Source organism: Corvus moneduloides, chromosome 8 (assembly GCF_009650955.1).
Source record: "Corvus moneduloides isolate bCorMon1 chromosome 8, bCorMon1.pri, whole genome shotgun sequence".
Taxonomy (NCBI): Eukaryota; Metazoa; Chordata; class Aves; order Passeriformes; family Corvidae; genus Corvus; species Corvus moneduloides.
In genome coordinates this window covers 2891416-2907060 of record NC_045483.1, presented here as the reverse complement: position 1 = coordinate 2907060, position 15645 = coordinate 2891416, and the positions used below count along the sequence as shown (strand labels likewise).

At 44.9% G+C, this 15645-nt stretch overlaps 1 protein-coding gene across 2 annotated transcripts in view; it reads right to left on the bottom strand.

Annotated features, from left to right (window-relative positions):
- The window catches only part of ADAM12 (ADAM metallopeptidase domain 12), a 171135-nt gene that overhangs the window by 16707 nt on the left and 138783 nt on the right, over nucleotides 1-15645 (bottom strand). For both annotated transcript variants that reach the window (XM_032116848.1, XM_032116849.1), the window contains exons 12-14: nucleotides 11469-11646; nucleotides 6560-6649; nucleotides 5062-5257 (exon numbers count right to left, since the gene is read on the bottom strand). In XM_032116848.1, the coding sequence (XP_031972739.1) occupies nucleotides 5062-5257; nucleotides 6560-6649; nucleotides 11469-11646 (464 nt within the window). The remainder of the gene's footprint in view (nucleotides 1-5061; nucleotides 5258-6559; nucleotides 6650-11468; nucleotides 11647-15645) is intronic.

Genomic DNA, 15645 nt, shown 5'->3' with positions numbered 1-15645 from the left:
AGCTTGTGCAGCCCTGGTCATATGCAGCTGCTCTGGGTCTTGTTTTTGGCCAGGAGCCTGGTGGCCCAGCTCACTGAGCAGATGCCCTGGAACTGCAGTGGCTGGATGCTCCCTTGGAGACGTGGCACAGCAGCCCAGAGCCCAGACACGCTGTCCCCTCAGTGGTGTCCCCTCCCAAAGCTGCCAAAAGCCAAATGAATGCTCATGTCCTGTGCTCTGACTGCAAGGGATGTAACAAAGGCTTATTCTAAAAATGGTTTTAAAAAGGGAAAGCACTCACTGAATACTGAGTTTAAGGCATTTTTCTTCCTCTCTCACCTGGTGAAAGTTTTGTGTGTGGTGGATTTTTTTACCTGAATGCAAAAGTGTTGCAGAGATGATGGAAAGCAGCCCGCAGGAAGGAAAGCACATCTGCAGCGTCCTTGCAGGGCTCAGACACTGAGCTTTAACTCCAGCTAATAACACTTGGCAAGAAAAAGGATCTCGTGGAGCACAAAAAACCACTCCCCTGCCAGGCTCAGAGCAGTCTGTGTGTGAAAACACCTGGTACCCAATGATCATCTGCAGCCTGGAAACCAAAACCCAGCTTCAATTTCTGCCTTTGGTATCCAACCAAGACACGCTGTTGCTTGGGATTCAGATGGCTGTTCCCTCTCCCCACTGGCTTCTCACAATATTTGGACTTTTTTATGGATGGAAACATATCAGAGTGCAAGACGCTGAACAGATGGAGCTACCAAGTTAAAAGGAGGTTTTCAGAGGATGCTTAAGGAAGAGAATTGTAATGTTGTGTTTCTGGAGGAAACCCATTTATCACGACTGCACCACATAAACTGAAGCAGAAAGTCCTGTTTTCCTCTATTTTCTACCTCTGCACGCAGAGGCAAAACGATTTGTGAAGGATTTCTGGTATTTATTAAGTGGTTTGAGCTGGATGAGCAGAGTTTATTTCACTTTGCTATTGGTAATTATGGTATCACGACCCTGTAATTAAGGTCCTGTCGGCCTTTCCACGCCAAGCCTCATTGAAGGGATTAAATCAGCCATTGGAAGCTGCAGAAGGTCAAAGCTCACCACTGCAGTTGGCAGCCTGGAGACTGCTGGGGTTTTCTTCTCCAAATGTGTATATTGATGAGCCCACTTCTTCCCTATGCAGTTGCAAAAAATTAAAATAATAAAAAAGAGATGTCGTGGGGCACAGAAACACTGTGTCATTTCAGACCTGCTGCCATGGGAAAACACCAGTACAGTCTCCTGAAAGGAACGAGGGAAATTTCTGACCATGGTGCTGATTCCATGAACAAGAGAAACATCCTCTGTCAGGCTGACAGCAGAAAAGGGAGATATTTCAGTTCAATTCCCAGCTGTCTGTGGGTGGGGAGAGGGGAAAAAACAACCTCTGAGTAACAGGCTGGAGTTCTGTTGCTCAGGCTGTGCCAGCCAGCACCACGAATAACTGTGCAAATAAATATAAGCATAAAAATCACAGTTCTCTGTCGTGTGATCTGGGTTTCAGCTCATTAAGTTTGTTTTGCTGCACTGGTGATGCAAAGGAAACTTTCCACAAGCTGCCCTTGGCCTCTCTCCCCATCCTGGTGATCCCTGTTCTGTCTGGGCAAGAGCAAGATGGGGTTGAGCATTTTTTTGCATTTAAGGAGGATGATGTCACTACCCCTGAGAATATGATTTAATATCTTTCCCATCTCCAGAAGAAAAGGCCTCGCCATAAATCTATGATGATCCAAATAGTTTGCTTTCACTGAATTCAGATCTTTGCAGTGCTTGGACAATTAGCATTTTTTCAAACCCCAGTCAGCAATGGTTTGGTCATATATCTGAGGTGGGCAGCCCATTTATTTTGTCTCTGTAGGGCTGTAGCTGGCAAAACCTGCAAAGTTCTTACACAGCAACAAATATTGACATCTAAGTTAAGAATGCTCCTGCCTAAATAAATGGTCATGTCCATGCAACACATTTAAATGTGTTCTAATTATTAAGTCAATGCCTGCCATTGGCTCCCCAAAATTATTGCTTTTTTCCCACTTGGGGAACCATAGGAAAATACATTGACAAACTTCCCTGAAGCATCATTTTCTTGTCAATGTAGAAAAAGCCACAAATCTGAAGTTGAGAATCTTCTGTTCCTTGGTAATCAATGATTACTCTGCCTTAAGCAGCTCTGTCTGAGTGCTGTTTCTCCTGGAAAATGCCAGTGGAGTCACAGACACCACACGAAGCATCACTGTCGATGCATTTTTCAGTCACTGCTATCAATAGGTCAGATCAGTGCCTTTTTTTTTTTTTTTCAATATGGAACAAAAAAGGTCACAAGCAGTTCCTGCTCCTCAAGGATAAAAATGACATGAATTATGGTGGGAGAGAGAATGGAGAATTCTGTGTGTTCTGGGACCAGACTGGAATCAGCCTGGGCTCTAAGAGGAATTCATGGCTATTTTCAGAGATTGTCCCCAGGAGCTCCTCCCTTCTCCTTCCCACCAAGCCTTCCATGCAGATAAGACAGAGCAAAAAATACTCCTCTGTTTTATCTGAATCACTGTGTTGAGAGCAACAAAAACAACCCCAAGGAAACGTAAGTGCTTTTCTGGAAACAGGTTCCTACTGCTCAGCCTAATGTAAACAAGCTCTGACAGTGTTCATCATTTTCCTTTAAATAGATCTAAAAATATGAAGATTGACATTTATCATTGGGCTTCTGGACATCTGTAACCTGATGAATAAAGAAAGATGTACAACGGAAGACATCAATAAGGAATTCAATATACCGAATATTATTTTAGGAAAAGTTATTGTATTTTGTTCTGCATGGCTTTCTCCTACTGGGAAGAAGAAAATAAGAAGAGAATGAAAATGAACTGTGATCTGTTTTTTCTTCAAGGGGGAGATTTTTGTTATTTTTAAACCACAAAACTACTTCACTCCAACGCAGGCAGTTGTGAAAAACAGTTCTAATCAGATACAAAAACCTGGTAAAAGGTTACAATGTATATTTTTGATACCAAGTCCAGAGACAACACCTTAGAATGTCAAATCTCTCTTTGTGCTGCAAGCAAGGCTGGAAAGATCTGTAGGGTTTTTTTTACCTGTACCATGATATTTTTCTAACTGCGAGAGCCACGCAGCTCTCTTCCTATTCCACCCCACAGCTGCCAGCTCCTATTTCAGCCAGATGTGTGATAAAGCAGTCAATATTCGCACCCCTAGTCTCTAAATCCAGAATACAGGCATTATTTGAAGTGTCCAAGGTGAGTTGGACAGGGCTTGGAGCACCCTGGTCTAGTGGAAGGTGTCCCTGCCCAGGGCAGGGGGTGGAATGAGATGGTCTCTAATGTCCCTTCCAACCCAAACCATTCTGTGGTTCTGTGATTATTTTTAATTCCTACTTCCAAAAATGTGGCAAGAATTAAGACTTTCAGTTCAGGTTTGGTCAGGTCCCATCCTCCCTTTTTAAAATCCTTATCCTTGGGCCTTCCCAAGACAAAACCAAAGGGTATTCCAGTAGAAGTCTGTTTGAACTCTGGTCTTAACAAAACATCTTTCTCATTAACAGACCCCCTCAGCCTGGACCCTGGAGCCTCCACACACAGCAGTCCCCATATTGAATAGTCCCAAGAAAGAAGACAGGAAAGAATTAGGGGAGCCCAGGGCTTTGGAGGACTTGCTGTGTTAGGAAACAGACCTGGCAAGGAGCTGCTGCAATTCAGCTCCCTGACATTTAGAGGAATTCTTCTCAGCCACAAACAGCCTGACCAAGTAACTTTCCACGGCATGGGAAACTGGTTCAGGAGGAGATTTCTGCTTTCTACAAGAGAAAATGTCTCTGTATCCAGGGATTAGAACTCCCAGACTGACTAAGACTGGAGGCTATAATTGTCCATGGCTGGATGAGCTCATATCAACTCTACGACGCGCGTGGGATTCGGGGGAGTGGATCAGAGGCACGCTTTGCTCCACGTGAGGAGTTTAATTTTGAACTGGAACTCCTCCTGAACGTGTTCTTATACCCATGTGGCCAAGCTGACCTGCTGCCTGTACCACTGGGGTTGGTTCTTGAGATGCTTTAATGCTCTTTTAAAGAGAGGTTGCAAAAGGTCCATGTTCCCTGGGAAGGAAACAGATAAACTCCTCAGTAGAGTTCTGGGGAGGGTTTTGACCAAGGGAAACATCTGTGTGCCATTATATTGATACAGAAGTTTTGGAGCAGAGTTAAAGAGAGAGATACTGAATTGCAAGAGGCTAAGGGAGTTGGGAAAGTTAGTTTAAAAGAAATAATTACACCTATCTCTAAATGATGCTTCTCCTTAGGAGAGGTAAATGGTTTTCAAATTTGAGCGAGAGGGTCAGAGATGCCGAAGGAGACTTGACTTGGATTCACAGCAAAATGCTGAATTAATACTTGCAGTGCAGTGGAAGGGTCACAGGGCTTTACAGAAAGGTGAACAGTTTTCCTGGCATAGATGCTGAGAACAGCTCAAGAACTCATGTTACCAGATTTCTGCACAAAGGGAACAAATTCCCATGGGAGAATGAAATCCCTTTCTGCTTCAGTGCACATCCTGCTAAAAGCACTGTCAGCAGGCAGTTTACAGGTGACACCAGTTAATAAAATACACACAATAATCCTGGAATCTCTTGTTAGTGTCAAAAGTTGAGCCCTGGCTGGGGATGGAGCAGACACATCTGTTTTGCAGATGAGGTGTTTAGAGCACAGGAGGAAGCTCACACAGCAGCCTGAAAAGGGCTGTGATTTCAAACTGCCAGGAGCATTCAGCACTTTGTGGGGTGACATCAGGAAATCTCGACGTCAGGAGAAAATGATTTGTCTGAGTTCACCTCTCCATTTGCAGCGTGTTGCAGCGCGGGCCTCGTTACCTCCTGCTGCAAGAACTGAACACGACAGCAAATCAAGGCTGGAATGAATCACAGGGCCATTCCCTCCTTATTCAAACAATAGCTACAGATTGGCGCTGCATAAAACCCCTCCAGATCTCGATTTCCCCCCCCAAGCCTCTGTGGCACCTCTGACCCTGCCCTGGCACTCACCTGGGCCCCAGAGGGTGATGCACTGCTGCTCGTGGGTCTGGCAGATGCCATTGTAGCAGTACCCATCCACGCCGTGGCAGCCGTGCCCGTCGTGCAGGTACACATTGGCCGGGCACTGCGGGCTGGCCCCCGTGCAGAACTCGGGCAGGTCACAGGAATTGCTCGACTCTCTGCAAGAAATCCCCGCTGGTTTGAGCTGCAAAACAAACAGGACTTCAGTGGCTGTGCCATGGCTGGGTCAGCCATGCAGCACATGAACAGATTTCCCCACTGGCCTGGCCCCAGCTGACTGCAGAGGAGAGCACAGGGATTACACAGCTCTAAATACGCTGATTTGAGCCACGCTGGGAGGGTTTGGCAGGAAGGAGGGTCAGACACAGCTGCACACATGGTTCATGTGGCTCAGGCCAGAAGGCAACCCCAGCCCTGATGTTTGCAGTGTGGCTCCTCCATCGTGTCTGAACACAAAAACCCTGGAAAGGAGGATCTGGAGCACTGGGCAGAAGTCGGATCAGAGACCTTTCCATCCAGGGCAGCTGATCACAGAACACTGGGCTGTGTTAGGGCTCAGGAAGCCACCAGCCCACTTGATCCTGGATTCAGATGCCAAACAATTCCCAGGTTGGAAGGTTCAATTCAATGGTCTTGAATAGATCTTGAACCTGAATGAATCTATGGAGTTACATTTCCTCATGGAAATGTTGCTGTGATGGGCATCAAGATCTCTCAAACTTAATCACATGACTAGTCCATGTAACTGTTCCTGCCCTGTGCTGATTTCCATGGATAATGATATTTTTTTTGGATCTGATGGCATCCACTAGGCGATGGTGGAATGTGCCAGTCTGAACATTCACATCTCATCAGCAGCCAGAAAGATGGGAGCAGCCCTGAATTTTAATCACATTGCCTTTGGTAAAAAGCAAAGAATATGAAGATTAATTTTGCTAAAAAGCAGTTCCTGGCTGTAGGGAACCCTTGCTGCTCCAGACCTGTGGGTTACCTTGCTGGATGCTTTATTAGCCCATAGACAAGGGATGGTCTGAGAATTCAAACAGGTAAATGCCTGTGGCAAGTTGGCTTTTATGGAGTGTTAGGAGATCTCAACAGCTGATGATCTGCTATTAAAAATACATATGCTGTTGATAGAATTAATAATTTAAGAGCCTTCCCCAAAAAAACAAGGTTCAGCATTTAATGACTGCTTGCCATGTAAGAAGGAGAAAAATTAAAGCACACAAAAGTTCCTGAAAAAGAAGTTTTGCATGAGCAGCTGGAGGGGCCAAAAAGAGCACAGACAATTTCAAAAGTCTGTTGCTCTGCTCCTTCAATAATTTATATTTTGAGAATTTTTTAATTGCTCACGTGACATGCAAATATTTTAATGCTTATCGATACCAATTTGCTCATCCTCCATCCTTGCTTACTGCCCTGCAGTTGGGAAAATCATGGAATTCTGCCCTCCCCACCCAGAAAAGAGACATTTCCCGTGGTTCACCTGGCAGTCCTCGCAGCAGAGCCCATGTGCACACACTGCTCCCGGGTTCAAGGCACAGGTGGTTGCGTTACAGCACCGGTTTGTACATTCCTGGAGGAATTTGGAGGGTAAATTTAGAGCAGACAACGTTCAGTCACAATGAGCCGTAAATCAAGAGGCTGCCTATAGCGCTGCCAAGAAAAGCTGGGCATGAAATCATGAATTATGCATGAAATTCGACAACCTGATCCAAAGAGCCTTGTCTGCCCTCAGATTCAACAAGCCCAATAAGTGTAGTAAAACCAGAGAAGCTGCTGAGGAGGGCTGGTTTATTCCAGCTATGGATCTAATCCCAAATAGCACAAACAACCCAAGTGCTCTGACACCAACCCTGATAGAGCACTGTGGTGTTTTATTTCCATGGGAGTCAGAGGAATGATTCCATTGCCTGCAGAGAGGATCCAGGAGCTGTGCTGCAGTTGCTGAGCATCACAACTACAGCTCTATCTTGTGATAGCTGCTGGCCAGGCTCCTGCTTGGATGGAAGCTGGGGCTGCCACAGAGGAAGACAACGCCACGACTCCATGTAATCCCTTATCAGAGTACACCAGTAACAGAGCTCTGAGATATGGAATGAGCACGAACTGCAGCCTCACTCACTGATACACCCCAATTTCACACTTGTGGATTAGATGGTGGCATGTGTGGGCCTTCTGCAAACTTTACTGTCAGTAGAACGAGCTCGTAAGGAGCCTCAGAAAAGAATGGATTTGTTTTTTCAAGATAATGCCCACAAGCTGCAAGTTACACCAGCTGAGCTGGAATCTCATCTCTCTCACAGAAATAGCAGCAGATAAAATTGCTCTTCAGCTGTGTTAAGTCTGTTTGACTTAGCAAGGGATCACTAACAACATAGGGAACACAGGAAGAATAAGTGGGTTAGAAGGATGTTCACAGCCTCTTGTTACTTCGCTGACTTCTGAAAGCTTCCCAACTGCCAGGCAGGGCTAGCACTGACTCACCAGCAAAAAACAGAAGGATTCTCAGCACTCCACTGTTTTTTAGGTAATATCTTCCTGGATGTACAAAGCCAACTCTGCTCTGAAGCAGAGGAACAACTTCCTGCCCCTATTTTTGATCCCCAGAAGGCAGCAGGCTACGGAAATATTCCTGTGCAGCTGCTGCGTGTCAGGAGTAACGCTCCTCTGCGCAGAGGCACATTTTATAAATTCCCCTCAAAAATAATCTGAGATGAGCAGAGCAGAGTGTCAGTCCCATTAAGGTCCTTCTGAAACAGTCAGCTGCAATACCCCATCCCCTGGCCCCACTGCAGCGTTCTGCACTCCACAGGCAGATTGGGATAAAGACACAGCTCTTGGAGTGGTGTTACAGCAGCCTCTGAAATTTCCAATTGCTGTCTCACTTATTGCTCATTGTAGGGAATGAGCTTGGTAAATAGTTTTTGTGCCTGGGTTATCGAACTGTCAGGAATGGTTTTAACGTAAACAAGCGAACAAACAGGAAAGGCTCACCAGGCTTTTGGAGGATGGAGGCTGCCACCCGAAATTACTGCTGTGCTGGAGTCTGTTGTTATTATGTTTTTTAATTTTTTTTTTTTATTGACAACAACAGCAGTGATGGGAGGGAGTTTCCCAGTGCGGCTCTCCTGGCTCATCAGAGGAACCAGAGCAGCCCAACCCCAGAACAACCCCAGCACCACTTACGTGATGTCAGGCTCTGTCCTGTGGACAGGACACCTGGTTTTCACCCTCTCTTTTTTAGGAACACAAGACAGACTCTGCTGGGTCAGCCCATAACTCCTCTGTCTTTGTGTCCCCCTGAGACCAGCCAGCAGAAGAAGTTTAAGGACATTGACACCTTCCCAGTCTCCTGCTTTTCCCTTGGCTCCACGGGCATTTTTAGCACCTGTAAGAGTCAGAGTAAAGGTACTCACAGGTAACCAACACAGTCAGGGAGCAGCTCCCTCTGCTTGTTCGAAACCTGCCATTTCCTAATGTCATCTGCTCATTTCTCATGGGGGACAATCTCTCCTCACTCACCCTTTTCCATTCCACTCACGATTTTATCAGCTTATGCTGCATTTTCCTTCTTTTTCTCCTTTTCCAGCCAGAGCCCTTTCGAAACTCTGAACCACCTTATTGTGTTTCTCTCAATCTTTGTTCACTCTGCTTTATCCTCCGTGGGATCAGGGAGGGGTAGAGAAAACCTGCACAAGCAGTTTCAGGCACAGCAGATTTATAGAGGTCTGCTGGTGCTTTGTTTTGTTTTCCTATTTCTCCCCTAGTACTTTCTAACAGCCTATTTACCTTTTAGACCACTCCTGAGCACTGGGCTGACATTTTCATGAGACTATTTATTGCAATATGAAGTCTTGTTCCTCCATGGTCAGAGTCAGCTCAGAGTCCATCATCTTCTTTGTGATTTTGGAATGTGCATCACTCCTCAGTGAGTCCCATTTCTCATCTTAATGCCTGTTCCAGCTGTCTCAGAAGGTTTCTCTGCAGTCCTTCACAGCCAGTTTTCATCTCTAGCAGCCTAACTAATATCATCAGCAAATTAAAGACTATTCCTCTTCCCAGGCTGTTTATGAAAATGCTGAGTTGTGTAGTCCCCAGGACACATCTCATGGATACAGCACAGCAGATCTCCTTCCACTGCATGAAATGGATGGTTTATATCTGGTGGTATTTTCTATCTTTTAACCCAATTTTTACCCATGCAGCTTTCTCTCCTTCACAGCTGCTCAATCTCCTAGAGAGGCTTTGGTGAAAGGTTTGGTCCAAAGCCTCTCTGAACTCACAGGCTGCAGTGACAGCCCTGTCCCTTTCCATCCACTTGTTAAGCCCTTCAGAGCACTGTGATGGCTTTTTAAGACAAGATTTTGTGAGACAAGATTTTGTAAGACAAGAGTTCCTGGCACAAAAGCCGTGTTGACTCGTCCCTGGCATGTCACAGCTGTTTGGGCACCCGCTCCTAATTACATTTGGAAGTAATTTGTCTGACTTCTGAGTGAGCAATTTGTAGTTTTCTATTCCCCCTTGCAGCTGGTTATAAAAGTAGACACATTTTCGTCTTTCAAGGACCGAGGATTTTTAGTTCTCTTCATTCTTTTATCGTTCCATTTATAATCTGCATTAACCCTCCTTCCACAGACACTGCAGCACATCAGACATTTTTGGTCATATAATCTAAAATTGTTAGCATCATAAAATCATGGAATGGTTTGGGTTGGAAGATACCAAAAATCATCCAGTTCCTCCCCCTGCCATGGCAGGGACACCTCCCACTGTCCCAGGCTGCTCCCAGCCCCAATGTCCAGCCTGGCCTTGGGCACTGCCAGGGATCCAGGGGCAGCCCCAGCTGCTCTGGGCACCCTGTGCCAGGGCCTCACCACCCTCACAGAAGAATTTAATCCTAATATCACTGATTCTTGAATACTGCAACAGCATGGACAGAACTCAGCTGGTATAAATGACTGGGCAGTGAATCAGTAACTAATCACACAGGTTTTCTGCAACCACTCAGATTAGAGCAGTGAATCCCAAATACATTTAATTGCACCCAAGCTGCAGTTTTTCCAATAGAACTAGAAAGACAGAAAGACAGAAAGAAGAGGCAAATCAAGTCAGTGCTTGCTGACATTCAGTGGCTTTGATTTGAAAACGTATCACTAATGTTCAGAAATGAAAACAAGAAAGATAACTGGGTTAGGAAAGACATTTGCAAGCTGCTTGCACTCTATTGACTTTAAACAAGGAGATAAGGCTGCTTCCTCCAACCTTGTTACCCTCAAGAGTGAGTGAACTGTCAGGAAATCCTCCTGGCTTGGACAAATCCAATACACTCCATGGGCAGGATGCAGCAGTATCTTGCTGTGTTAACTGCCCCATCTCTTTTGTCTGTAGGTCCCTATTTATCACAGGAAACAAATCCCTCATCTGCTGCTGCCTTTAATTCAGATAATCAGAGAGAAGTTCAATAAAGCCAATGAGGATGGGGTGTAAAAGGGATAAGGATGCCAGCTCGGATATCATTCGACCCCAGGTTTTGCCTATCTCCTGCTGATCTGAGGAGTCCTCTGACACATTCACTAAAGTAAATGGAACAATCTTTGAAGCAGCAGCAATCTGTTTGGGAGGCAGGGAAGGCTATTTCTGTTGGGAGGTAATTGGCTAGAGGGAAAGAAAAATCCCGCAGCGAAGAAAGGAAAGGTCTTGTACCTAAAAACTGGAGCTGCAATGAAAAATACCCAACCAATATTAATATTTCTATTTGTTTAGTGTTATATATGTGGATTAACAAGGCTCTGGCACAGGGTGACCAGAGAATGCTGCCCCTGGATCCCTGGCAGTGTCCCAGGCCAGGCTGGATGGGGCTTGGAGCAGCCTGGGATAGTGGAAGGTGTCCCTGCCCATGGCAGGGGGGGAATGGGGGAATGAGATTATCTTTAAGGTCTCATCCAAACCATTCTATGATTGCAGAGTTTCTATGGTTATATTGATAAAATACAAATATATGAGTGGCCTCTCATTGACAGAAACAAACCTTCAACTAACGCATGTTTTCTTGAGAAATTCGAGCCAAGTTCACAAACTTCTTTTGAGTTCAGCTGATTAGCTAATGCTGAAAGGAACTTCTAGGAACACGAGGTCATGGCCAGTCTGCTGGACAAGCCAGAGTTTGCTCTCTAAGGATGATCTGAGCACATTCTTAACCCAAGCTCTGCCTGAACTTCGGCAACTCGAATACACTCAGCACTCCCTGCACTTGTGAGACTCTCAGGTTTAAGCTGATGGGATGGAAGCAGAGAAGGGAGAGTTCTGTTTTACACCAAACACACCAAACCAAGCCTCCACTGTCAAAAACGTGCAGGCTGGAGGTGAGCAGTAACTCTCAGGTGGTGTCTTACCTCAGGCTCCCCGCAGTCACACTCCTCTCCATCTTCCACATAGCCATTCCCACACTTCTGGCCGCCAAAGGACTCCTTGACTTCAGGCAGGTTAAAGAGACACATTCCCACTCCCTTCTCCAGGCTGTTTTCCAGGTCCTTTCTACTGCAGCTACTGAAGACCATGGGGAATGGATAGCTGGAAGAAAAACACATGGAGACAAAAGGGAAGGTTCTTATACAAGATGAAAACCTCTCTCTCCTGCCACACTGTGACATTTTAGAACATCTGTGTCTTAACCAGAAGATTGTGTTCACTTTTCATCACACAGAATTGAGCTAGAGCAATTCACTGTGAAATTGAGCCTAACACATTAATAATAATTTCTTACTATGAGTGAGAGAATTTCCACCTTTTCACTTTAATTTGTTGCTGCTCTTAAGGATTGGAAGTGTTCACATTAGAAATTCCTTCTCCCTCTTCTGCACATGGAGTTATAATTATGATCATGAGCCTAAAGAAATGCTGGGCTTGCAAGTAGTATCCTGCATTTGCAGGACTGCAAAAGATCCTAATCCTTCTTGGAAAATTCAGCCTCAAATGGCAAATTCATTCATCTTGCTCTGCAGAATGGTAAACTTCCTGCTCTTTTCAGGAAAGAAAAAAGAATAAAAGAAAAAACCCACTGTTACTTGATAAGAGTCTGCTTCTGCAATTCATCAAAGCTGAGCTTGGGAACTGCATGATTAAAGCAAAGACAGTTTTTATTTTAAATCAGCACGGCTGTAAGGACTGTGATGGAAATACTCCTGTTTTGAATTCCCACTGCTGAGTGCAGGGTTCGGCCCCGCTGGGCAGGCACACAACAGCTCCCATTTCTTTTGTGGAACACCCAGACAGTGCGAACCAAACAAACCCGTGCAGTACAAATACCAGCAGATAATTGGGGTTTTTCTCTCGGAGAACTTGATTCCATTTCTGGTGATGAATGTTTGCAGTTTGCTTCACAGATGTGAGACCAAGTGACACCTGGGCCTGGCCCACAGCGTGGTGTCCTGAGGGCTGCTGTGCCTGCTCTGCGCTGAGATCAAATCAAAGAGTCATGGAATGGTTTGGGCTGTAAAAGGACTGGAGGACCATTTCACTCCACCTTCAGGGACACCTTCCACTATCCCAGGGTGCTCCAAGTCCCGTCCAACCTGGCCTTGGACACTGCCAGGGACCCAGGGGCAGCCACAGCTGCTCTGGTCAGGGGCCTGCCCACCCTCACAGGAAGAATTTCTTCCCCATATCTCATGTCCACATTGAATTACATTGAATCTGTGTCACAAACACGTTGTAGAAGAGCTTCTCCCTTCAAACCTGATACCTTTGTCACACCATGGCCCAGTAGTAACTCAACATTTCAGCAGCTCAGGAGCCAACCTGGCAATTTCACTTTACTCACTGAGTGCTTTGTGTCACCCGTGTGTTATTAGGATTGTTATCTTTGCAGACAAGCAAGATAACAGATAGAAATTCTGCACTGCTGAACTTCAGACCTGCATTAATCTCTGGGTGTTTCTGATATCCTGAAATGAAAAGCTTGTCTTGGGAATGATGATGCCCGTAGGTCTCAGAAAGGGATAATTTCTATTAAAAGGAAAGAAATGTTTGGCAACTACGAATGCAATAGAGCTTCCTATGCTGACATAAGGAAGTTAATTAGGATCTTCTAGAAGGTTATGGATACATTACAGAACAGAATATATTTTGTGCCTAGTTAAAATTACCTCTTTTACAGTTTCTGTTGCAATAAAACAGCCAGCTCATTGGAAAAGAACATAAACACGAGTCTGAAGAAGAAAATAATTTTCCAATATCACTATAGGGCTTGTCAAGTTAAACTAAACAGTTTTGAGTTTCACTGACACATGACTTCAGAAAGCTAATAGGCATCTCCATGTAATAAGCTGATTGCTGGAAAATATCAATGTTTCAGCAAAATGACAGAGCCTAAGACAAATAAAGAAATTTCAGAATAGCAGGAGGTAGGAGCCAGGCTGTTAGCTGGGCCCCAAGGGAGGGCAGGGAAGGTACTCGGAGTAATGGAACAGAAAATAAAGGCACTTGGAAAACTACTGACCATTTTATATTGAGCAATTGGAGATGTTCTTAACAGGACATTACAAACTGCTGTCCTAACCTAAGTCGGATCGGGAAGAAACCTCACAAAATTCTGTGTACTTGACCGTGAAGTAGATGGATGTACTTGTTCACTTGTTCACAGGATGGATTCCTGCCAAACAGCAGGAAAAAACAAAGAAACTCAGATATATCTGACTGATAAACCCTGATGAGGGCTTGATCAGACACAGCCCTCATATCAAAGCATGAATAAATGAATACTGCATCATCCAGGCAAGATCCAGCTCTTCAGTGGCACAGGTTTACTTTGATATCCACTGGGGTGAGACAAGGAGACAAACACACCTTACAGGGAGTGAAATCCATTCAGGAACACAGCTAATGCAGATTTCCATGTGACACCTCTCAGCCACACACAGAGCATGAGAACAGCTCACCAGTCAGAACTGTCAATGCTTTAGGGCTCTTTGCATCCCTGCATTCCCAGGATCATTTGCATGGATGTGAGGTGTGTCTGTCCATCAGCAGGAGGGCAGAGTCCTCTGCCTGTGCCAGAGGTGAAACTGTGTCATTTCTAATGAATGAGCTTTATGTTTCCCCCCGAAGGAACTTCAAGCTGTTTCCTATTTTGAACTCAGAGATCCATTCATCTTCTGGCTTTTCCTGCTCCTGACGCCAATTTCCTCAGCTGACATCAGAGTAACACATGGCACATGATGACATTTCCTGAAAATGCTTCTTCTTTACCAAGTAATCCCCAAATAAAGCAATAAAAACCCAGAAACAAACCCAGCTGGTGGAAACAGAGAAACCTCAGGGTAATCACACCATGCAAGAGAAGATCCTCTATCAGTTGGTGCCAATTGGTCTTTCATTGGAAACCGGATTAATCTTTAATGTGATATTCTGATATACACCCAGTCTTCATTTTTTTGACCAATAAAGTTCCATGTAACAGCCACAGCACTTCACTATTGTGATTTGAGGCTGTATTTTGCCTGTCTTTGCAATTTTAAAGCTGTTTCAGCAGAAGAATGAAATCCCTGGCAGATGGGATGGGAAGTCACAGATATCGGATGTCAGGAGCACTCAAACCAATATTTGAGTGGATCTGGAGCTTGCGAAAAATGACAAAGGAATGGTGATGTGAAAGGAACTTATCCTCTGAATAAATGCAGGAGCGTCCTCCCACTACCCTGTAAAGAGGCTTCTGATCTCACCTGGAAGGAGCTACCTTAGGGTGGGAGAAAGAAATGGGGTCTCCACAGTAAAGCCAGTCCTTGACCTGTCCAAGATTTCAGTGATATCTAAACAGGGATGCTCGTGCTTCCTGTGGTAGCTTGGACACTTTCCTGTTGGAAAACCAGCTCATAAATACCATGGGAGAACCTTCCAGAGGCAAAAAAATTCATTAGCAATCTTTACACTCCATTCATCTTCACTCAAGACATTTTCTGTTACACATCCTTATTTTTTTTTACAGCTGGAAAGAGAAAGGAAACTTTAGTCCAACCAACTCTTATTCTAAAATGCTGTGTCCCATACATTTTTTACACCTTCTGAATCTATAGACTCAATACACAATGGATCCTTTTGGCAAACTGCTCTGGCTGTGGGTACAAATCTACAGAACTCAAATGGTTCCCAGCACTACCATCAGTCTCTTCAGTGGCTTTACAGCAAGGAAAATCATTTCAGTCTTTCTACCCCTCTTGAATCCACAGCATTCCTCAGAGTCTCCTTGGTGCTTAAAAGATGTGTTTAAACCCTAGAAACAAATATCCCAGTTTCCAACAGAAATAGCTTTGCCTGCTTGTGCAAATAAGACCTTCACAGTCGTAAGAGGATCCCTGGTAATCGATTCCTTGGGAAACAGAGCCTGGGCTTGTCCCATTCATTTATATTTCAAGCGCTCCAGCCCTCCAAATGCCAGGTTCCTTTAGGCAGTTCTGCATTTAGCCTGTATTAGATGGCTCCTTCCATTAACTAAGTGAAGTGGCATCAGCACTCTGTCAAGTCCCATTTAAGAAGAGAGGATTCTTTGTACCAGCACCTCGTTGCCCAGCACAG